This window comes from Oryza glaberrima, chromosome 5 (genome assembly GCF_000147395.1).
Source record: "Oryza glaberrima chromosome 5, OglaRS2, whole genome shotgun sequence".
NCBI lineage: Eukaryota > Viridiplantae > Streptophyta > Magnoliopsida > Poales > Poaceae > Oryza > Oryza glaberrima.
This window is the reverse complement of record NC_068330.1, coordinates 21,220,743-21,244,711: the sequence shown is the minus strand read 5'-3', so window position 1 is coordinate 21,244,711 and position 23,969 is coordinate 21,220,743. Positions and strand designations below refer to the sequence as shown.

General features: G+C 38.6%; 2 protein-coding genes across 5 annotated transcripts; both read left to right on the top strand.

Annotated features, from left to right (window-relative positions):
• Positions 1-11,710: 11,710 nt before the first annotated feature.
• Positions 11,711-15,668, top strand: LOC127774751 (myb family transcription factor PHL7-like). 4 transcript variants are annotated; one of them, XM_052301043.1, is made up of 8 exons: positions 11,712-12,047; positions 13,169-13,235; positions 13,370-13,584; positions 14,167-14,243; positions 14,328-14,370; positions 14,490-14,547; positions 14,749-14,818; positions 15,015-15,668. In XM_052301043.1, exons 3-8 carry the CDS (start codon positions 13,377-13,379, stop codon positions 15,330-15,332), a joined length of 774 nt encoding a protein of 257 aa, XP_052157003.1. In that variant the 5' UTR covers positions 11,712-12,047; positions 13,169-13,235; positions 13,370-13,376; the 3' UTR covers positions 15,333-15,668. The 4 variants fall into 4 exon arrangements, with proteins under 4 accessions (XP_052157004.1, XP_052157003.1, XP_052157001.1 ...); XM_052301041.1 differs by having other exon boundaries at positions 13,165-13,235; XM_052301044.1 differs by lacking the exon at positions 13,169-13,235 and having other exon boundaries at positions 11,711-12,042.
• Positions 15,669-18,281: 2,613 nt separating this feature from the next.
• On the top strand, positions 18,282-20,524 carry LOC127774725 (leucine-rich repeat protein 1-like). The gene is made up of 6 exons (XM_052301008.1): positions 18,282-18,542; positions 18,993-19,064; positions 19,300-19,443; positions 19,653-19,724; positions 19,843-19,914; positions 20,159-20,524. Exons 1-6 carry the CDS (start codon positions 18,313-18,315, stop codon positions 20,217-20,219), a joined length of 651 nt encoding a protein of 216 aa, XP_052156968.1. The 5' UTR covers positions 18,282-18,312; the 3' UTR covers positions 20,220-20,524.
• The last annotated feature ends 3,445 nt before the right edge of the window (positions 20,525-23,969 follow it).

Genomic DNA, 23,969 nt, shown 5'->3' with positions numbered 1-23,969 from the left:
AGAATTTCCAAAAGGAAACGACACGCGTGTCGGCGTGTGTATCACCCATGATCCAACCAGCAAAAGATCATACCATAGGATTTCACACTATAGAGCAAATCTTCAAATTCCAGACAATGCTTCAGCTTCAACATGAAAGCGAATGTGGCCATTTTTAGGTACAGCCAGATAAGGTCATACATAGAGATTGACGAACCTGATGTGCAAAACCAAAGTCTCGGGTTGGGTCAGATTTTACCCATCCCATATCCCTAACTCATGCACATTTTATAATCGAAATCGGGTCGGACATGAGTAGTACTAAATATGGATACAAACTCAGATAATATCGGACACAAATACAAAATAGCTAGATACGTACCAAAACGAATACGTACACTATCTGTTACAAATACTTATTTGGATATCTAAGTTAAAGTGGCAACTATATATATCATATAGATAATAACCATTCAATCGTTCCATATATCTACAATGTGATTAAATTAGGCCATTAAGGGATCAGGAGTTCAGGACCTACAAAGAGCATGGAGTAGAAGCCTAGCACAGTACCTCACCGTATCACCACATATAATCTATAAGTGTAAATCAACATCCACATAGACTAATAGATATAATTCATAATATCACCAATTCATTGTAATAGTAGTACCAATTCATAATAAAAAAATTACCTCAAAATCACATGCATAGTTACAATCAAGCGAAAAGATTAATTTATACTCCCTCCACGTCCCATAATATAAGGTATTTTGACTTTTTGATTGCACTGTTTGATCATTCGTCTTATTTAAAAAATTTTGGAATTATTATTTATTTTATTTGTGACTTACTTTATTATCCAAAGTACTTTAAACACAACTTTTCGTTTTTTTGTATTAGCACAAAATTTTTTAATAAGATAAGTGGTCAAACAGTGCAAATAAAAAGTTAAAATCCCTTATATTATGGGACACAACTTTCGTTTTTTGTATTTGCACAAAATTTTTTACTAAGACAAGTGGTCAAACAGCGTAAACAAAAAGTTAAAATCCCTTATATTATGAGACGGAAGAAGTATGACAATTGATGAGAGATCACCGTAATACTCCCTCCGTCCCAAAAAAAGACAAACCCTGGGTTTCCGTGTCCAACGTTTGACCGTCCGTCTTATTTGAAAAAAATAAAAAGACAAGTCACGCATAAAGTATTAATCATGTTTTATCATCTAACAACAATGAAAATACTAATTATAAAAAAATTTTATATAAGACGGATAGTCAAACGTTGGATACAAACCTAGAATTTGTCTTTTTTAGGACGAAAGAAATAGTGCTCACAAGTCACAAACAAAAGTCTTGTCAAGTATATCAGTACTCTACACTACTGTGCTGTGCTGTGCAGGCTGTGCAGGCTGCTGCTGTACTGCCTGGCTGTGTGCTGTGCGGCTAAGGTTTACCTATGGTGGCTGGCTGGTGGGCCTTTTGGGCCATGTGCCCGGCTTTGGAATGTGGATGGTGTTTCCGATTTTGGTGGCCTGTAAAATCCGGATAATATTTATATCTTTACCAGTTAATCTATATATGTCGGATAGTGTCGTCCCGAACCTGATCCCATATATTTCCGGCTGAAAATACCTGTATTTAGACCAACTACCCGTAAAAACTTATAGATACTTAAATTTTTAACCTAAAAATTATCCCAAATTAATATGGGCAAACGGAATTGGGAAATATCTACCCTGTTTTCCTGAGACCCCTAGTGCTACCCCTTCTCTGTCCGTTCCAGTACCACCATAGTATAGCCCACCGCTAGCTCCAATTTATCTATAGCCAATTTAATAGCTAATTTATACAATAGTTGCTTACTATACTACTAATATATGGTCCCACCTGTCATGCACACATTGTGTCTTGAAGTCCACGCTGCAGCTGGCTACAGTCTGTAGCCCGCTGCTCTTCTCTCTCATCTTTTATCTCATTAAAATATGTTTACAGCTGGCTAATAGCCTGCTATTGTACCTGCTCTTATCTAGCCCAACTGCAGAACTGCCAAAAGAAAACACGATATTCAACATTATTTAGATGAATCATCATGCGTTGTATTTAGTGTTGTCAATTATATGAAGGTATAAATGCTAGTGTACGTAGCACGCATTTCTCATGCGATCCACTGTACCCCTCTGTTGCTAGATAGTACTCTCTCCGTCCCATATTAACTTTGTATCGGACTTGTATATTATAATACTATGAATGTAGACAAATTCTCTGTTAAGACTTGTCAAGATTAGTAGTAGTATAGTGTGTTACATCCAATGACAGGTTTTAATAAGTTTGGGATGGAAGTAGTATAAGTATTTCTACATTGCAAAGAATAAGGGTGATGGAAAAGATTTCTTTTTAATCACCTTTACTTGCTAAATTTTGAATTTTCAATTGCTTGTTTTCTCCTTCTAATTAAGTAGCTGATTGGCAAAAAATATTGGCGGGGATCAATGTGCTTTAAATTATTATAGTATATAAAATGTTAAATGCTGAAAATACTTATATTCAAGAGCAGAGGGAATTACTTTTGGGACATATATAGATTCTTACGAATCAGGAGCAGAGGGAATTACTTCTCGATCTAACTTCTTCACATTCTTATCGATGTTATTATTTAGATCAAGAATTAAAATGCGATGGAATTATTGTTCTTGTTTGGAAATTGAAAACGACTAACAGGCCCATTGTTTTTATCAGCTTGCAAACTGTAGAATATCTTTTGCTCCCCTAAATTTGTACTCAGGGGCGGATTTACCGTACATACGATGGGGGCCCTGGACCCCAGTCAAAATTTACGCTCCTAGGTATATTAATAATAGTACGACCTATGGGCCCCCACTCCAGTTAGAAAAAAGGACCCCGCTCCCCCTAGTTTTCGTTCCTTCCATCGCACGCGCGCGAGTCGAGGTGTCATCAAACGTCCGCTCCTCTTCTTCGCCCATCCATCGCGCTTTCCCCGCATCGGTTCATCTTTGCCGCCATCGCTGCTTCCTTCCTTCCTCGATCGCTCTTCATCGTCAGCGTCTCAGCAGTGCTGCACTACAGCTGCTGCTCGCTCTATCCTCTCTGCCTCCCTCCCTGGTAAGTACCCCTCTTCCATGTTAATAGTTATAGTGGATGGATCCCTAGCCCTAGCCCTAGGTCTCCCTCCTCATGTGCTGCTCTATCTAATCAACCTTCTCATGATTTAATAGGAAAGATAATGAACAGGTTTTTTTTATTAGAAATCCAGCAGCTATGAACACCACTGGAGGAAGTTCTAGTGCAAATGCATCTAGACCAATACCGAGAGAAAAATCTGCAGTGTCTCAACCAATTGATTTGGACAAGCTTCCATGGGATCCTAGTAAAAGGAAGAGAATGGCATATTATCATCCCAATCAATATGAAGATATAAGGAGAAAGTATTTAGTTTGGGGACCATATCAGCCACGTGGTGATTTCCAATATCCGTATAGGTTGATTGGGAATAAGAAGAGGCGGTTCAATCCGTCTTGGTTTGATAAATATATATTACTTTCAGTTTTATTTTTGTTAGCTTGTGTTAACTAATAACTTATATTGTTTTTACAGGCAATAACATTATTTGGATTTTGAAAGTCATATCTATATATTACTATTTAAGATAATGTAATATCGGAGTTTATATAAGTTGCAATGAGGTGAGTTTCACTTAGCTTTCTAATTGTTCTATGAGTTATAGATGCATGCCCCCAGTCATTTTTTGTTCTGCGCCCGCCCCTGTTTGTACTACTCCATACTCATAAAAAAATTCGTTTAGGACAATGCTTAAGTCAAACCTTGAGAATATAAATCATGAATAACTCTCAAGTTGTTGAGTTTAAAAATGTAAAAATTATATATATAGATTTGTCTTGAAAAATACTTTCATAAAAGTATACATATATCACTTTTCAATAAATATTTTTATAGAAATAAGAAGTCAAAGTTGTGTTTTGGAGACCGTGTTGCTGTCCTAAACGACTTCCTTTACGAGTATGGAGGGAGTCCTAGTTTTATAGAAATATACAAATTTGAAAAGAATTGATAAAAATATGGCATCATCAACTCAGGATGGTGTGCGCAAGTTCTCTCTGTTATGAAACCTATGGGCCCGAGCCCATAAAAACCCAGCCCATATATACTAATTGTGCCCACACCTAAACATTTGATATATGCAATATGGCTATATAAAGAGGAGGGGGCTGGTCATTTTGTACACTTGTGCTTAAGGATGATGGAATGGAGAAATGAGAAGAGAGTCACACCCCATATCTCCCATATCTTATGTCTCCACTCTTATAGACATTATGCAATCCCTCTGGACTACGGATATAACACAAGGGTTGCATAATACTCTCTTCCATCACGCGATCTTGGCAATTACTAATCATGTGAGAGTAGGATTTCACTTAGCAATTACTCCGTCCGTAACAAAATATAAGCAATTTTAGAGTTGAACACAATTATTAAGAAAGTGGGTATAATTAAATATGAGAGGGTTCTGATTGGATGAGAAGTTGAGTTAGATGGAAAAATTGAATGGTGGAGGGTTCTGATTGGTTGAGAAGAGAATGTTGGTGTAGAAGTTGTTATATTTTTAGACAAAATTTAAAGGCTAGAAGTCATTATATTTTTGGACGGAGGGAGTACTAGATTTAACTGAAGTTTTATTACCATTAACTACCGTTTAATTAGGATAGATCCGTTTAATTGATCGCGCCGGCTAGATTTCATCTCACGAACTCATCGCTACTTCGTGTTGTCACTCTACGAGTTCGCATCGTCGCTATGCGAGGGATCGCCTATACATTTATCGATATTTTTTTCTTAAAAAGTTGGCAGATATAATTATAATATAATCATATGTAATTACACTATAATTTACATATAACTATAATGTACTCCCTCCGTTTCATATTATAAGACATTCTAGCATTACCTATATCCTTATATATATTAATAAATCTAGACACACACATATATATGTTTAGATTTATTAACATACATACATACATATATATATATATATATATATATATATATATATATATATATATATATATATATATATATATATATATATATATATATATATATATGGATGTGGACAATGCTAGAAAGCCTTATAATATAAAACGGAGAAAGTAACTTATATGTAATTTTTAAAAATCTCTCCTTAACATGGTATTTCGGTAAAACGGAGATCGTGGGAACAAATCCTCTCACATGTGTGCGTGCTGTGACTTTTTTCCTTCCTCAGTTGCAAAGATCTTGAAACAATTCTAACGGTTCAAAATTACGCGGAAGTTACGTATAAGTTACTATATTGTATTACATCCAAAGTTAGAGTACAATTACACTACAATTATTCTGTAATTATATTGTTAAATTTTTACGAGAAAAATTGTTGACAAATATATAATAAAATTGTAATTTTTTCTCCCTTTAGAGTAGTAACATAAAATTACAGTAACAGACCACGCTCACCCCGTAATCCAATCGAGATGCTCGGTAAAAACCGAACCGTGTGTCCCCGAATCCACCCGGCCGCCCACTGGACCACGCCGCGAAGTGGACGTGAGCGCTCGCTCCCTCGCCGAGCCAGCCCAGCCCGGCCTGCGCTGCTGCCAGTGCCGAAACCAAACGGTGGGCTTGGCCCTGGCGGCCTCTTTTGCCGCTCGGCGGACGGCCACGCGGCACGTACGATGGCGTCAACCCCTCTCTAGTTATCTACTTCCTCGTTTAGGACGTTTTTTTAGCCTGAACTTTCGTATTCTGATTAAATTTTGACAATACTAAAATTTTAATAATTTAATAATATTATCAAGTCTTGGCAAGATTTCTTAGGTGTTTATCATAGTTTGATAAAGTACTATACGGATATACATATCTGATAGATTTATTAAAATTTGGTAACATGCACTTAGCCGTTCGAGGAGGGGACGGGCCTCGTGGCCTTCATCGGGCGTACGCAGCGCCCACACTGCTACGGATGGGACAAGTCACACAACTCATCTCATCACTCACACGTATCTCCCGGCGAGCGAGCGCATTTCACCAGCAACAACCGGGGCCCTTGTCCTTGACGACGCTATGCATCGCCGGTCGTACACAACAACAAAAGCAGACAAGGCACGGCACGCGGGAGGTTTTTCGCCTCTTGGCATCCGAGAGGCCGAGACAGACCTGGGCCCTGCTTAGATCGCGAAAAGAAAATTTTTATAGTGACATATAAGATGTTTGATCGGATATAGAAATAGATTTTAGACATGAATAAAAAAATTAATTTTATAAGTCACCTAAAAACCGCGAGATGAATCTTTTGAGCCTAATTAATCTGTCATTAATATTTGTAGGTTACTATAGCACTTATGGTTAATCCTGAACTAATTAGGTTTAAAATATTCGTCTCGCAATTTTTCTACTAACTGTGTAATTAGTTTTCTAAAATCTATATTTAATACTAGATACATGTGTCAAGAATTTAATGTGATGTTTTTTGAGAAAAAAAATTTGAGAACTAAAACCAGGCCAGAAGCAACAAAATGGAACCCCCATCGTCGCCTAGAGCCCTAGAGCAAATATCGCCTCTGACTAACGTCGAACAAGAGACAAAAGGAGAGTGAACTTTGTAGGAGTACTTTTTTTTTTCTTTGTATTGTGCCATTTGAGACAACGTAAACGACAACAAACTTGCAAAGCCAGCAGTGAACCAGATGTTCCACTTCCATTTTGTTTTTATATATCGTCAAGTGTTACACTATTTTAACCCAATCCCCTGTACTTCAGTTGTGCTAGCTTATACTGGCTCCGTTTTTTAATAGATGACATCGTTGACTTTTTATCATATGTTTGACCATTCGTCTTATTTAAAAAATTTACATAATTATAATTTTTTTTGTTGTGAGTTGTTTTATCACTCAAAATACTTTAAGCATGATTTATATCTATGCATTTACATAAAATTTTTTAATAAGACGAATGGTCAAACATATGTTTAAAAGTCAACGGCGTCATCTATTAAAAAACGGAGAAGTACTACTATTCTTAGCGAACAAGATGGTCTCTACTTCCATGTCCAATTGGCTTGGAACTTGGAAGCTCCAAAAAAATGATTGTAAACTTTTGTATCCCGTCCCTGATTGTCGCACACCACCCCCCACATGCCTTGTCCATATATTGCGCCTGCCTCGTCTCTTTGCACGCCTCGTTTCAATTCATTCCTTCACTCATTGGCAAATGGGAATCAGACGGATGAAGACATTTCGTTTTGTCTCCAGCGCAAGCCTTGGCTCAACCGAACTCCGATCAAAAAACAAACGAAGATGATGTGGGGGTGGCTACTTGGCCACATAAATATATCTTGAGTTTTGATTGGAATGCATGACAAATTCCAAAGGATTGCGTTGTTCTGCACCAGCACCCACCTGTTCTACTAAAAGAATGCAATATACTGCATGCCTTAAGCTTCAGTCCAAAGAATCTAAAACAGAAAGGGCTTTAGCAAATAATTATATTATCACCATTCTTTTAAGACTATCATATGATTCATCAAGAAAAAAAAAAGAAGAGACCATTACTGTCTATCATAACATTTGAGGCCCACCATAAAAGAGGTATCCATTATATTCTAAATTACTTGTTGTTTTTGCTTATTCTAAGTTAAATATTCGTAACTTTTACCTTCAATTCCAGAATTATATTTACGTTTCTAGATTCACCGTGAGAAATATTTTCGCAATACACAATTCACATGCTGTTTAATTATATGTATTTCTAGAAAATTAATTGATGTACAAAGTTAAAACGATTGTATGTAACAATTCCAGGAAGTATCATTTTTCTCCCGTTATGGCTTTGTTGCTGTTGGTTTGGAGTACAACTTAGTGACACTTAAAACGATGAGCTCATTATTGCATGAATAATTAAAGCCGAGTTGTAAACTTGTAACTTTTCCATCACATCAAAACTTTCCTACACACATAAACTTTCAACTTTTCGGTCACATCATTCCAATTTCAACAAAACTTTCAATTTTAGCGTGAACTAAATACACCCTAAGTTTACGCCGAGTTTAGTTTCAAAGTTTTTCTTCAAACTTACAACTTTTCCATCACATCGAAGCTTTCCTATACACATAAACTTCTAACTTTTCTATCACATCGTTCTAATTTCAACCAAACTTCTAATTTTCGTGTGAACTACACACAGCCTTAAAATAGGACGAAGGTAGGAGTATGCCTTTAAGCATTTTTCCCTTGTTGTACCACCGGTACGCGTAATAGTTGCAGTCCTGCAGACGGTACCAGTGTCAACGAATTCCATCCCAAAAGTCCATCGTCCGTGCTTACGGTTCAGCGTCGCCGTGGCATGACACGGTGACAGGGCAGCTGGGCTCGGCTCACCAGCCAGTACGCTGTACGCAGCACACGCACCTCTGCACTGCACAGCCTACTAGTCGTTTGGCCGTTGCGTTTGTCTCGCCGCTGCACGCTAGCCTGCGGAGCGCGACGCCAAGCAGGGCGTGCAGAGAATCCCACGGTAGGAGCGGATTTTGCAACCGATAACGTCGCCGTCCGGACCGGTCGATTCCCCCGCGCGTCCGGGGCCCCCCCGCCCACGGCTCTCTCCTTCTCCCCACGTAGTAGTAGTACAAAAATCTGACGCCAACTGGTACAAAACACAGTTTCAGTGTGTCTGACCGTGTGCCCTCCCCCGGTCTCCTTTTACGACGCTATATGTCATTTTTCTTCTCATAAAAATAAACTGATTTATGGGCCTGTTCCCAAAATATTTTTCTCAAAAACATCACATCGAATTTTTGGACACATGCATAGATCATTAAATATAGATTTTTTTTGGACACATGCATCGAATTTGTGCTAATGACGGATTAATTAGGCTCAAAAGATTCGTCTCGTGGTTTCCAGGCAAGTTATGAAATTAGTTTTTTATTCGTGTCCAAAAACCTCTTCCGACATCCGGTCAAACGTCCGATGTGACACCCAAAAATTTTCTCTTCGCGAACTAAACATGCCCTATGTAAAAAGACCAATAAATCCCTAGTACTACTCAATTCTAAAAAAAAACTCATGAAAGAGCATGTAGCGTAATGGTTGCAGTGACCTGAGTAGTACCATAAGGTTCTGAGTTCAAATATCCATCGGAGCGAATTTCATATTGGATTATTTGAAGGCTAAGTTTCCAATTTTAAAAAAGTTTACATATATCCGGTTGGATATAGAGGCAGGGTAAAAAATACCCTACTACTCTAAACTCGTACTGCGTATGTAACTTTGATTGTCTGTCTTATTTAATTATTTTTATGATTAATATTTTTATTGTTACTCCCTTCATCGTTAAATATTTGACGCCATTGACTTTTTAAAATATGTTTGACCGTTTGTCTTATTAATTTTTTTTGAATATTATTTGAAAACTTGAGTAGTAGTAGTAGTATACAGTGAATCAAATGATAGGAAAAACAATTAATAATTACTTAAATTTTTTGAATAAGACAAACAGTCAAATATGTTTTAAAAAGTCAACAGCGTCAAATATTTAGGGACGGATGGAGTATTAGATTATAAAGCATGAATAGCACTTTTGCGTGACTTATTTTTTTAGTTTTTTTTTAAAAAAATTAAATAAGATAAATAATTAAAGTTGATTACGAAGATTATGGTTACGTTTATTTTGGGATGGAGGGAGTATAAAAAAATTGATATGCTCCAAACGCGTAGGAAATTTTCGGCAGAACAAACTGAACCGGGAGAGATAGAGAGATCAGAGAAGAGATCGTCGTGTGTGCCCGTGGGTTTGAGTGGGCACTGGGCAGGGTGGGCTCTCTGCTTCGCTGCCGCCTGCAAATTCCAAATCCTTGCGCCTTTTGATCATGGCACTTCGGCTTTGTGAGATAACGGAATTCATGGCCCTGCAGGCTGCAGCCCTGATCTCTTTCTTTCTTTCTTTCTTTCTTTTCAGTTCTTGCTTCTCCCGGTCCATGATTGCCGCGGGATAGCTTGCGTTGATCACACTTAATGATAGTATGATCGCTTCGCATAGCCTAATTTCCATACTAAATTCTACTACTACTAGACTTTTCACAGGGATCATGAGCACAGAAGGTCACCGTAGTCACGCTAACAAGAGATTGACGAGATGATATTGATACCTGAATTTTTCTCGATACCGGACTGAATTCTCCCTCCGTTGCTAAGACATAATCAATTTTTTCAACATTTCTTATAATATACGTACATACATGCATACATTAATTAACATCTCTTCCACGCCTAAATTTACTTTGTTCTAAATTCTCTACCATCAAACCCCCTAATACATTACGTGCACGCATCTATATAAATTTTTTTTATTGGTCTTTGCATTAGTGAGGGTTGTGTGTATATTTAAGAATGAAAAGGAGTACTAACATAAGGATAAACATTTTCATATTGTCCAAGGTAGCTAAGATTAAAGATGATGATAAAGTTTATTTTTCCAATCATCTCGTTGGTTAAATTTTGGATTATCTAGATTATCCTTGTAAGGTACTGGCACTACTCATTAGCTGAAAATGCTTTTGTTCTTGTGACTCTAACCACCTACATTTAAATAAATGTCCCAAAAATATGTATACTCCCTTCATTGCAAAATATAAGGCCCCCTTTGATTCAAAGCAAATTCATTGGAATTTTAAAGGATTTCATTCCTATAAGAATTTTTCCTATATAGCCCTTTGAATCAAAAGAATGAATACTATGGAATTCTATGAAATTCCTATGGAATACCTCTTCCCATGCAAGTTTTGGAGGAAATTTAGCATAAGGTAGAACCTCATGTTAAGAATCCTTTGAGTCTTTATCTCTCTTCAATTTCCTGTGTTTTTCCTACGGCTCAATCAAACGGTCATTGCTATATTTTTCCTGTGTTTTGTAATCCTCTGTTTTACACTTGTATTCCTGTGAGAATACTATGTTTTTCCTATTCCTCTATTTTTTTATTCCTGTGATTCAAAGGGGACCTAAGATGTAACCATTACGATGTTTCATGATACAAGTAATATATGCACGTATCCACAATTAACTAGTAGTATCTTCATTTGTTTTTCAATCCTACATCCTGAGATCTCTAATTTTATTGGATTCATGAATTATATTTATTAAGTGTCCAAACAATAAGATGATAATAATTATGTTTATAGTTTTTTTAGTGTTGATCATGTTTTATATTTTGAAATGAAGGGAATATTATTATTTTCTTAAATAAAATTTGGATACAACTATAGGTTGGGAATCTGCAGTTTTTTTTTACTATAGAGGAGAGATGCATTCTGATTTTTTTTAATTTTTTTTTGAAAGAACCCAACCTTGTGACAAATGCAGGGGAACCTCTGCTCTGACTGGTGAGCATCTCTGCCGCGCTGTGTCTCACCTGCTCCTTCAGTCAGCTCAGCTCTTCACTTCTGCTGCATTCACACCACCACACTCCACTCCAGTACTCCACCCCACCCCACCACGCTTCACTGACAGGAGCAGGCCGCCCATGGGCCCCACCACCTGACTCCCCCCCTCCCATCTCCACATGGGCCCCACCCCGTGGACCCGGCCCACCGTGCACTCCTCCTTCCCCCTCCCCTCCCGCCGGCGCGAAAACCCTAACCAACACAACGAGACGACGAGAAAAAGAGAGTGTGAAGCGAAGCGAGCAAAGAAAGAAAGAGAAAAAAAAAATCCCCCCAAATCCCAAGGCCTCCCTCTCCTCTCTCTCTCTCGCTCTCCCCTCCCCGCGCGTCGCTTTCGCCGGACACCACCGCCCCCGCCGCTTTCCCCTCCTCTCCTCTCCTCGCGTCGCCTCCTTCCTTCCCTTTTTGACCCCCCCCAATTCCCAACTGGGAATCCCCCTCGGACGGCGGCGGAAGCGGAAGCAGCAGAGGAGAGCATCTGGTTCCCCTGCGCTGCCCGCTTTTTGGTGGTGGTGGCGGCGGCCGGCGGCGGATCGCTGCCTCGCCGTGCCGGTAAGGTAAGCCCCTCTCTCGCCTCTGTGAGCTCCCGTTGCGGCGGTTTGGTTCGGCGCGCCCCTGGTCGGTGGTGGTGGGTTTGTTCGGGGGAGGAAGTGGAGGGGGGGGGGGGGGGGGGATCCTGGGAGGCGGAATTCGGGGTGGGGGTGGGATTGGATGCCGGAGCACGAGGTTGGAGTCTGTGCTTAGGTTAGCATGCGAGTTTAATCATTAATGAGCTTGGATGAATTTTCTAGCGTTTCTTTTTTTTTTTTGGTGAGTTGATAAGGTATGGACTGGTGAAAAAAGTGCGTTCTGGATGTGGCGGAAATGCCTTGGTTTATTTTGGGATCTCTTTATGTTTCTGTAGTTGTGTGATGGCCATGGGTTTATGATGATGGCTGTGTCAACTTGATTACTGGAAGGGTTGGTTTGATGTTTTGTATTGATCCTGATCCTGGTATCTGCGCCGGGTTTGTGGCCATGATCCGGTCCAGTTTATGTCTCCAGTGATGTGTGCAGAATTCATTCTTATGTTGGGTGAAGAACGTATCAGTGATAATTGGTTGTGTAGTTTCGATGGATGTGTAGATGGTGCTTGCTCTTGGCTTCTTGGGTGGTCAATGATTTGTAGGCTTAACTGGAGAGTCTCTGACGATATCGTCTGTTTATTTTTGTAAATTCAGAGTTTTCTGCTTCCTGATAGTAGCAGATGCTTAACAGTTTTATTTTTTTGCCCTATCTCTGCTCATGGAAGGTGGAGTAGCTGGGTGTGTGTGTGTGTCTCTGCAGTCGTTGCTTGCAAAAACTATGTGTGCCTGCCATGTGGAATTAAGCTGACTTTGAGTTATTGTTTTGATACGGGTATGCAGCAATGGCCTTTAGAGTTGAACTGCTGGCATTAAGCGTGTTGTTTTGGATAGCACATAATGATCCTTCGGTTATATGCGTTAATATTGTCTTTCATGTTTTTCTTAATGCGAATAGCATTGTTTTTTTTTCCATAATTTTGTTAGGCTAGTAATAGAGCAAAATATGCTCTTCCAGGTTGGTTTTGGTGTTTGAATTTAGTTTACCCTTCTTTGATTGCTATTCTGATCATTATTTCGTAGTGCTTATTGTTTTATCATTTTTGTAAAGTAAGGAATCGAGGCTCCTGTTGAGAAACTCTACTACTCCACCATACAATTATGCTAGTTATAGAACAACCAGTGAGTGTTCTGACAATTTACTACATGTGATGTGCTACATTTTAGTCACTTGACTCTGGATTTTCCTCATGATAAATTTGGTATCTTTACTTGGCACTACATATATTTATGACGTCTCCTTACAATTGTTGCAGCATTCTCATGATGTACCATGCAAAGAAGTTCTCTGTACCCTTTGGACCGCAGAGTACACAGAGTAACGAGCATATGAGTAATATTGGAGCTTTTGGCGGGTCAAACATGGGCAGCCCTGCTAATCCTGCAGGGAGTGGGAAACAACGGCTACGTTGGACCTCAGATCTCCATAACCGCTTTGTGGATGCTATTGCTCAGCTTGGTGGACCTGATAGTGGGTATTCTCTGTCGAGTATTAGTCGTTGTGGTTGAACTTAATACAATGTTTAAACTGCGGTCTACAATTCACTTGTCAATTTCCTTTTTTTACGTCTCATGTATCTCTCCATCATCAATAATTTTGAAGCCCTATCAGTAATTTACATAGATAAAATCTTGCAAATTAATGTTATATTTAACAAGCTGGACATCTGAATATTTAGTATCAGTTTACATCACATGGGCTCATTCACAACAGAAATCTGTCAGATTAAAATTGAAAAGGATAAGAGGATAGCATGCACATACTTCAGAGGATTCTTGTTATTTTTATGTATATCTCGCCTTATAGCTGTGGTCGTCCATTCTATTAAGTTCAATCACATTGGGAAATGTTCATGCCTTGAAACTGCAAACCATGTCAATAATTGGAAACTGCTTTGAATATTGTGTGGTGCACATGTGTCTGGCTCTATTACATGCTAACTTGTCTAGTGGTAAGCTAGCATGTTACTATGCGATTGATCAGTTTATTATTTTAAAATACAAGAAGTACGATGTATCTAACACGCCTTTCTGCATATTATCATTGCTTCAGGAGCAACACCTAAAGGGGTTCTCACTGTAATGGGTGTTCCTGGGATCACAATTTATCATGTGAAGAGCCATTTGCAGGTGAATTTTCTCTTTAATGAAACAGGTATTAAGAGTTCCATTGTAGGCTTGTAGCTAATACTGTCTTTCTTTGTGCTTATGCAGAAATATCGCCTTGCAAAGTACATACCAGAATCTCCTGCTGAAGGTACGCATCTTCTATGCTTCACATACTATCTCTTAACTTACCTTTCCCTTCCACCTTGCTACATCTGGAACTAGATGGCTATTTTTGGTTTTGAATGTTACTGTTGGCATCTTATGTAGGCTCAAAAGACGAAAAGAAGGATTCTAGCGATTCCCTCTCTAACACAGATTCTGCACCGTAAGTGATCTTACTCAGTGACTTGTACACAAGTTCATATCCTGTAGTAGTGTTATCTTGTATGCTGGTTGTTACAAACTTGATCTTACTCAGTGACTTGTACACAAGTTCATATCCTATAGTTGTGTAATCTTATGTGTTGGTCGGTACAAACTTCTTAGATTTACATAGTTGATATAAATATTATTGCTTACATTGCAGAGGAATGCAAATCAATGAAGCTTTGAAGATGCAAATGGAGGTCCAGAAGCGACTCCATGAACAACTTGAGGTCTGCTGTTATAAGATGTTAACTAGTGTCACCTTGGGAATCTTTTTTGCATCATTTAACTTGTCGACAAACCAAAATTTCCTCTAGCAAATTGGAGTTACACCTTGAGTATTTTTCCAGTTTGTCTTTTTTTCCCTGTCAAGGTTAAGCCTTAAATCTCTTTCAGTTAATATGAGAACCATTGCAATTTCCTTAGGTGCAAAGGCAGCTGCAGCTGAGAATTGAAGCACAAGGGAAGTACTTGCAGATGATCATAGAGGAGCAGCAAAAGCTCAGTGGATCACTCAAAGCTTGTGAGGAGCAGAAGCTACCGCATTCGCCACCAAGCTTAGATGACTACCCAGATAGCATGCAGCCATCTCCAAAGAAACCCAAGATGGACAACCTGTCACCTGATTCGGTACGGGATGTGACACAGTCAGATTTTGAATCCCATTTGATTGGTCCTTGGGATCAAGAGGCTGCATTCCGAGTGGATGAATTTAAAGCTGACCCTGGTCTGAACAAATCATAAAGCAAAACCTCACTCATCGGAAATTCTTGATCCAAGATGTTAACCTCCACTGCGGGCCGATCGCATGTGAATATATATCCTCTTAACAACAGAGCGAGCCTTGTAAGGATCTTTGGATCCACATCTGATTCCTTCACCACGGCCAGGTGGTGTTGTCACTGTAGTATTCATCATCATCATACAGCTCTTGTAATTATCAGGATGTCCTAAAAGCCCTAGCAAGCAATTTTCCTTCTTTTGAAGGGAAATTGCCCTGAGTTGAATCATGTAGCCAGAAAGAGTACACATTTACACGCAATACATTTGCTGTGAAGAGGGTGTGCCTCCCTGAAGTTATATGTGAATGATTTGTGTTAGATTCATAGTTAGAATTTGGCCTTCTCTCTTCTACTGCTAAGTGCTGCTCAGAATCAAGAAAAAGGAGTAATGATTAAAATGAAGGGTTAGGTTCTAGCTTTTGTTTTGACGTTTGACAAAGTAAGGTCTGGTTTGGTTTACGATCAATGTAAAACCTTACCAAAACATTTGTATGCTAAATCGGGGTACTGACAAAATTTTGGCGAAGTCAGTTATTGGTTTGCTGCCAACATTTTGCTAGGCTGTCTGGGTTATAGTTTGGTTTGAAGACAACTGAAGTTCCAAGTCCCAACCATATGCTCTGCAAAAATTTAGCAATGGATGAGTTGTCACTACTAAAAATTAGTACAGCAAATTAAATGGTAGTCAAGTTTATTGGTGTTACTAAAATTTTAGTGCAGTTGATTTATGCATTGACCCAGGCAAGCCCCAAGAAACCATACTCCCTCCGTTGACACCATGGGATGAAATCGGTAAGAGGTAATCGCGTAATTACAAGGTAGCATGTGTCCATTTTTCAATAATGAAATTAGACGAGTCCCTATCTGGCTAGCTACCTCTGCACCCAAGAGTGTTTAGTGTTAATAACAAGAAGAATTTATGTTCATAGCATTTAAATATTTACAGTATGTGCTACTTACATTAACATATTCTAATTCACACACATTATTTGTGGTTGAAAAATCTATTTTGCTCCGATTTTAATTCTAATCCAACCAAAACACATTTTTGGTCATAATCAGTCGTCATGCATGACGAGCGACTACTGCTACAGCCCGTTTAGTCCCAAGCCCAACTTAGAGCCCCCGCACTCTTAGTTTTAGGACTAAGTGGAGAAAATGTGATAGACTTTACAAACCAAATGTATACTCCCTCCGCCCCTTAAAGTTTTATAGTTTTAGCTAGTGATAGGCATATTAAGCATAAGGTTAAAAAACTACTGTGACACATTAACGCAGAAAGAAGGAGAAGAAAGAGTGAGTACTACTGGTTGGACGACAAAAATGAGAAATAGAAGATTAAGTTGTTCTAAAAAGAGATTTAGTGTATCCCACTATAAAAATATAGTCTTCATGGGATAAAATTTTAGGCTAAAATATAGCTTTTCAGGAACAGGTTGGGTACAAAATGATACCTGAGTGGTGAAGTGATCGTAACTTAACTGTTTAATATTCTTTTGGTGGATCTTGCTCACTCACCATATTCAAGTACTACACTTAGGTTATGTTTTGAAGAGCTTAAGATGCTGAGAAACTACTAATTGGTAGCTAGCTTATGAGAATCTAAAAAGATTGGGTTTCCGAGCTTTTGTATTCTAGCTCATTTCTTAAATTCTCTAACTACATAACTTTCAGAATCCGAGTGAGAATCTGTACTTTTTGGAGCCGGAGATTTTAAGAGAAGTTATAGCTGCTAGAAACTCCCTTAAACAGAGCCTTAATATATGGTCGTATTTATGGCTAATTATTTTTTCAGTAATAGACGATGTACGCATCGACAGTGGGATACCCATGGTAACTTCATAAATGTTAAGATATATTGATTCAGTTTTTCGAATGTCCTCATAAGGATATGGTGTGCGTGTATGTAAGTGAGTGCACGCTCTATGAGTAGATGCGTTTGTATTGTGGTTTTTAAAAAAGAGTACTGCTACACGCCCTAAATTTTTCTTATGAAACTCTTACTAACAAATTTCTCAACCATTTGATTTAACTAGATGGAATTATAGAAATCTATATTTACTCACAGCTTGCCACGTCAAATTTGTAAGCATTTGGTAAAAATTTTGTGTATATACTTTTCCTTAAAAAATGCAATACAAAAGTGCGTGGCCCTTTGTCAGTGACATAGAAAATGAACCATATAACTTTACTCCAGTACGCGTAGCAATTGTGCTTTTAGGGCCCCGTTAGTTGTCTAAGGTTGTGTTCGTTGCTGTGCGTTGGGAACACATTTCCAGCGCACGGAGAATAGAGCGGTTCATTAGCATATGGTTAATTAAGTAGTACTAGCTTTTTTTAAGAAAAAGATTAATATATTCTTTTAAGCAACTTTCGTATATAAACTTTTTTTAAAACCACATCGTTTAGCAGTTTGAAAAGCATACGCACGAAACATGAGAGAGGTGAGTTGGGAAAGTTAAGGAAATACTTCAGCCTAAGGGTGTGTTTAGTTCACGCCAAAATTAAAAGTTTGGTTGAAATTAGAACGATGTGACAGAAAAGTTGGAAGTTTATGTGTGTAGGAAAGTTTTAATGTGATGGGAAAATTGGAAGTTTGAAGAAAAATTTTGGAACTAAACTCGGCCTAAGTTAAGAGAGGTATTTGTTGTGCACGTAAAACGGGGAAACTCATTAGTACATAATTAATTAAATATTATTTATTATAAAATTTTGAAAAATAGATTAACTTAATTTTTTTAAACAATTTCTATATACAAACTTTCTATAAAAAAACTGAAAAGAGTGCTAATGAAAAAGGAGAAAACTAAAGTTTGAAGTAGAGTGGTAACTGAAGCGTCACCCCCACTATAAAACCACCCCTAAAACCTCACGGTTTCAGAGCATGCACTCCACTCCACGTCTCCACCACCACCGCAGCGAAGCAGTTGCCGCCGCAAACCATGGCGCCCACGGCGGCCGGAAACCTAGCCCCCGCCACCGCCATCCTCGTCGTGGTGGTGGCGGAGGTCCTGGCGGCGGCGGCGGCGAGCCAGGACGGCGACGCGCTGACGGAGTTCAGGAAGGGGATGAGCGACCCCGACGGCGCGCTGGCGAGCTGGGACCCCGACCTGGTGAACCCCTGCACCTGGTTCCGCGTCACCTGCAACGCCGACAACCGCGTCATCCGCCTGTGAGCCCTCTATCCTCCTCCCTCCTGTTGCTGCAGAAAGCTCGCCGGTTTCGCATCGTTTCGCGTTGGATTTCGCAGAGAGTTTAGCGGGGATCAAATCCTTTTCCGAGGTAAAGGTGGCCGTCAATGGCGGTGAGCGCGAGGAGTCGCAAGGAGGAAGACGAAAGAGCTTTTTGAGTTTTTTGTTTGACTCGCGTGGTTTTTGGCGTGAATCTCGGAGCAAATCCATCGGTCGGAAAATCGTGGGACACAGGATTGTTTGGGCCTATTCGTTGGCCCGATCCAAACCTCTTGGGCTGGGCCTTCTCGGCCCCAAATGTTGTCACGTTGATTCACGGCTATAAGAAGAACATAATCAATGGGATTTTTTATGATTTTCAAAGGGTGAGATACTCTTCAAATTCATCTGATTCTTTGCCTGATTTTGGTTTCCATTTTTTGCTTTAACAGAGATCTTGAGGAGATGAACCTGTCCGGCCATCTGTCGGCCGATCTTGCGCGACTGGACCAGCTACAATTTATGTAAGCTCTTGTAATCAATCATGCAAATTAAAGTTGTGTTTTTTTTTGTTTGTTATTGTTGTCAAGAAAGAAATGAAAAGGCACATTTAGCAGACTAATGTCAATGTAGTTTAATTTGCTAGTGCTTCTCTTTGTAGAGAGTTGCAAGCCCATCAGTTTTTTTTTTTGAATGCCAAGCCCATCAGTTACATGGAGTTTTTATTGACTCTTTCTGTCTTTTGCTATCTTGGGTTAGGGAAATCGCTTCGAACAATATTGAAGGACCAATTCCGCCAGAGTTTGGTAATCTGGAGAATTTGATTAGCCTAGACTTGTGCAACAACACCATTTCTGGGCCGATGCCTCCGTCGCTTGGGAAACTCAAGTCCTTAAAATTCATGTAAGTTCTCGTTGTCCATTTGTTATCATCCCTCACCTGACCTTTTCCACTCAAGTAATTAATGCCCGGATTATCTGTAATTAATGTAAGTTCATGTGCACAAGTCTTAAAAAAAAACTTATATCTGAAATCAGAAAGTACTGTTCAGCTATGCAAAATGTACTTTGATATTTATGTTTGAGTTTTTGTTTTTTCTTTACTCTTGGCAGGAGAATTGATCACAACCTTTTAACTGGGCCAATCCCAAACGAGCTGGCTGGGCTGTCAAACCTCATGATCCTGTAAGAATTCACAACTCAGCTCGATCCAACTTTTGTTGCCGTAATTTACATTTACAATTATCCTTCACCCTCATGATACTTAAAATTATCCCCTGTCCTTGCTCTTAATTTCATTCAGAAATGTATCCAACAACGATCTCTGTGGGACAATCCCGACGTCCGGGCCGTTCGATCACTTCCCTCCGAGCAGGTATAGTAGCAGGCGTGAATAATTCTACTTGCCTTGTTCTTCTCCATGGCACATTATCAAATCTGCAGTTTAATTTTTATCTGATGAACACTGCAAGAACATGCATGATAAGCAGTTTAATTTTGCTCTGATGGATACTGCAAGAACATGCATGATAGGTTTTTCGCTAATGCTAATGCTGATGCTGATACCGATCAATGTTAAGTTGCGCTAATTTGTTAATTTGTGTCTTATGTATATGAAGCTTTGCCAACAACCCGCGGCTGAGGTACCCCGGGATGGACGACGATGACACCGGCCGCTAGATCATGGCAGCATGAATTAACGAATAAAAAGAAGAGGACGGCGGCGGCGTCAGGTTCTTCACCGGAAGCAAGCCTCGTCGGCGTCGATCGGTGCAGACTCTGTCGACCAGGAGCTTCTTAGCATTAGAGTGGCTTGGCCGTAATGGTAATGCTAATGAGTAATGACAATGATTATTATCTCAGCATTACGTACTTCTGTTTACTGGCATAGCATATGAAATCGATCGTCTTAGCTCAGTTGCTTGGTGTTTTGCCTCCCTAGCTATGTTACTTATCTATGTTATTCGAGAACTAAATTAACCATCGATCGCCTATGCCTATCTGATAATCGGCCCCATTGTTTCACTAAACGGCATATTTTCAAACGAAAAATAATTTATGAATAAAACTTTTACATATGTGTTCTTAGTGATCTAAAAGCAAAAACTGAATTGATGAAAAAAAAATCCCGAAATCAAGTTTAAATTTATAAGATTGGAAATTCAAATTTTGGCTCATAAGCATAAGCATAAGCGAAAAGATGAGACTGAATAATTCGCCCTTCAGCCTAGTTATTTCATTTATACCTATGCTCATCTCTACTATTATAAAAATAGAAAATGTTACCCTCAAAATTTTGGTGAATCTTTAAATTGATTATAACTCGTCTGTATCTAATTCGACGTGAGTCTAAAATAACTATTATATACTCCCCTAGTCCAATCCAACAGGCCTACACAATCTCGCAGCCCCGTCCCGTGCGTTTTCACTATGCGTCGCGCGTACCCCTTCACCCGTCAACGTCTTTTTACCTTTCCTTTTTTGCTTTTCTTTTCTCCGGATCATCCTCTTCTGGTCTTATCTCTTCTCCTTTTCTCTATTCTCTTTCTTCTTCTCTTCCAATTTCTCTCATAGATATTTGCTTTTTAAAATTATCATCGTTTAAGATGTGTATGTGGTAAGTTTGTTACTTTGCAAATGCTCTCTATCTACGTTAAAAATAACTTTCGCTAATTGAATAATCAAAATTTCAATCTTTGATCCATGATGTATAACAAAATACACATGCGTTAACTTATGGAATAGCCACTCGATCGATTTGTGAGGCTATGGAAAGATGTACCAAAGATTCTTCGTGTGATGACGCATGAAACGAGCGTAACCAGGCTCAATGCTATATATGATTTCTAACTTTGTTTTGGCATTGTTTTGTTTTTCTTGTTTCGGTTTGTCATTTAAATTGGCGGAGTTTTTATCAATCGTGAAAATTGTCTTCATTTATTGCAACGCACAGATATTTTTGCTAGTAAATCAAAATTTAAATTTTAAAACTTACTTATAAAATTGGTTTTGTGGTTTTTTTTATCGTGGTTTATTTTATAACATTTGCTTTTGAATCATTAAGGACTTGTATAAAAGTATTACTTACAATTTCTTAGCTAACAAATGATACGGTTAAACTCATAAACATATGTATAAGCTTAATAATAGTGGACATTTTGTCTCCTCGACGAAAATGTGGAGGGAGCAGTGAGAGAATGGAGGATAAGCACGGCACAAACGAGGACCATGAATAGGAGCAGGTGGTGGTCTGTGCCTGTCTGTCACGCTTGACTCCGTCTCTCTCTTGTCGCCGCGCAGGTCTCGCCATCGTCGCCATCGACGAATCAAGTCCACCTTATCCACGCAGATAGAGTGTTCCTTTGCGTCGCAACTGCATATCACATTGTTCTTCGTTACTCGGCTTCGGTATATGCACACAGCTTTATACTATCTCCATCTACTATATATCGTATTGCTAAAATCTCTTGTAGATTGAAGGTAGTACTCAATAAGTTAGAGGTTGTTTACATTATAGTCAAAATAAATCTATTGTCAAAATTTTGGTAAGTTGATAATATTGTGAAAATTTTCACAGGATTTATTATGTATTTATTAAAATTTGGCAAGAAACTAAATATATGCACATCATTAGCAACTTTACCCTAAAATGGTATGGTTTGAAATATCATCGATCGTTGAAAATCGATAATAACAAGTAGGAATACAAGTATTTGGTTTTTGCGGTTATCTGTTATCTCGTGCCGGTTTACACGGGAAAAATGTTTTAAAATTTGAGCTCAAATTCGAAAGTGTTTTTAAATCAAAGCTATTTGAATTTCACTACTGCCACCGTTTAAAAATAAGTTAATCTTCCCTAAAAAATAAGTTAATCTAACATGAGATGTGGCATATCTTAGTACTGCGAATCTAGATATATGCATATTTAGATTCGTATGATATGTCACATCCCATACTGGAATTAACTATATTAAAAAAGGAAAAAATTAACTGCTGCTTAAAGGTCCGATGCTGACGCGGTAGGATAGCGTGTTGTGATATGCACAGTAGTACAATGTGTCAAGAGAAAGCCTCACAACTTACAAGACCATACTCTCCCGTCAAAAAAAAAACCAACCTAAAAGGAATGTGATTTTTTTAGTAGAATAATTGGTTTTCTTTTACGGAAAGAGTATGTTCTTAAGAAAAAACTCACAAGACCATTTGATCATTGATCTCTGCAACGGTGGATCGCGTGGCTCTTTTGCTCTTACCCCAGGGGAAAATGTCGCTTCGGTTGCAAGTTACTACTAATCATACTAAAATCACTGTCTTTTTTCTTGTGGACTTCGTGCGGATCATAATTGTAAAGGAGCTGCAGCTTTTCATCGAGATCTACCGGTTGCATGCTTGAAACAAGTTCTTCTTTTCTTTCTTTTTGTAAGGATTTGTGATGGTCTCTGCTCTGTTCCTTAGCAGGGTTAATCCCTATAGAAGGAATGGGGCTTTTCTTCACTTCAGCACTTCCCCTCGCAGTGGATTCCACTAGGTTCTTAACATCTTCCCAATTCTTAAACTAAAACCAGCGATGTCTAATTCAAGTCGGCACCTAACCAGCTTGTCAGCATCGTAAGTTTGCCTCAACATTCCCCCTAGAAATAGAATAAGAATGTAAATCTACTTTCATTTATTTATTAGGGATGAGACTTTCTTATATATTTTTATAATAAGTATGCTTTGGAGTAAAAAGGTGGAATGTCCGAAGAAATTTTTCATTGCTCCATTCCTGTCTGTGTCTTTCTCGATCTCAAAGTTTTCGCTGTGATCGAAACAAAGCAAGTATAGTCGTTCTTGTATTTTGAATCATACTTAGTTTTCCACTCTGAAGCATACCTTTTTCCTGCGTTTTCTCCTGTGTTTTTCATCCCTCTTCCAAGAGCCTAAGACATCTTACTGGTTATACCTAGAGATGTGGAGAGAATTTGAGGATATCCCCTCATATACCTTTTTCTCTCAAATTCAACATAAATGGTTATGAAAAATTCTTTAAAAAAATTAGCAGTGTAGAGTATACTAACATGTACCACTCCACAAAAAATCATATAAAATCCAATCTACACAGTAAGAAACGAAAAGGATAAATTCATATATGAATAATACCAATACTCTTCATATGTAGAGTTTGTCCTTTTATATTTATTAATGTGTGAGTTGGGTTTTGAATATTTTATATTGTATATTGTATAAATGTGGTCAATATTTTTTTAAAGAATTTTGAACAACTATTTGGATGATGTTTGAACAAACGAGGGAACATCTCCTCAAGAGTCTAAAAAACTTCCCCCCTAGAGCTGTCTCATGAATTTCACTAAAAAAAAAACCTCTTTTAGGATATTGGCAAATTAAATGATTTACCACATTTCCCTTAAAAACACACAATTTCAACTGGTG

What these genes read in the sequence shown, in the direction of transcription:
- LOC127774751 (XM_052301044.1), top strand. Translation starts at nt 13,377, where the DNA reads ATGATGTACCATGCAAAGAAGTTCTCTGTACCCTTTGGACCGCAGAGT. An exon ending in ACCAGAATCTCCTGCTGAAG is followed by an intron (nt 14,371 to 14,489) that starts GTACGCATCTTC and finishes CATCTTATGTAG; the next exon opens with GCTCAAAAGACGAAAAGAAG. An exon ending in TCTAACACAGATTCTGCACC is followed by an intron (nt 14,548 to 14,748) that starts GTAAGTGATCTT and finishes CTTACATTGCAG; the next exon opens with AGGAATGCAAATCAATGAAG.
- LOC127774725 (XM_052301008.1), top strand. Translation starts at nt 18,313, where the DNA reads ATGGCGCCCACGGCGGCCGGAAACCTAGCCCCCGCCACCGCCATCCTC. An exon ending in GACAACCGCGTCATCCGCCT is followed by an intron (nt 18,543 to 18,992) that starts GTGAGCCCTCTA and finishes TTGCTTTAACAG; the next exon opens with AGATCTTGAGGAGATGAACC. An exon ending in CTCAAGTCCTTAAAATTCAT is followed by an intron (nt 19,444 to 19,652) that starts GTAAGTTCTCGT and finishes TACTCTTGGCAG; the next exon opens with GAGAATTGATCACAACCTTT.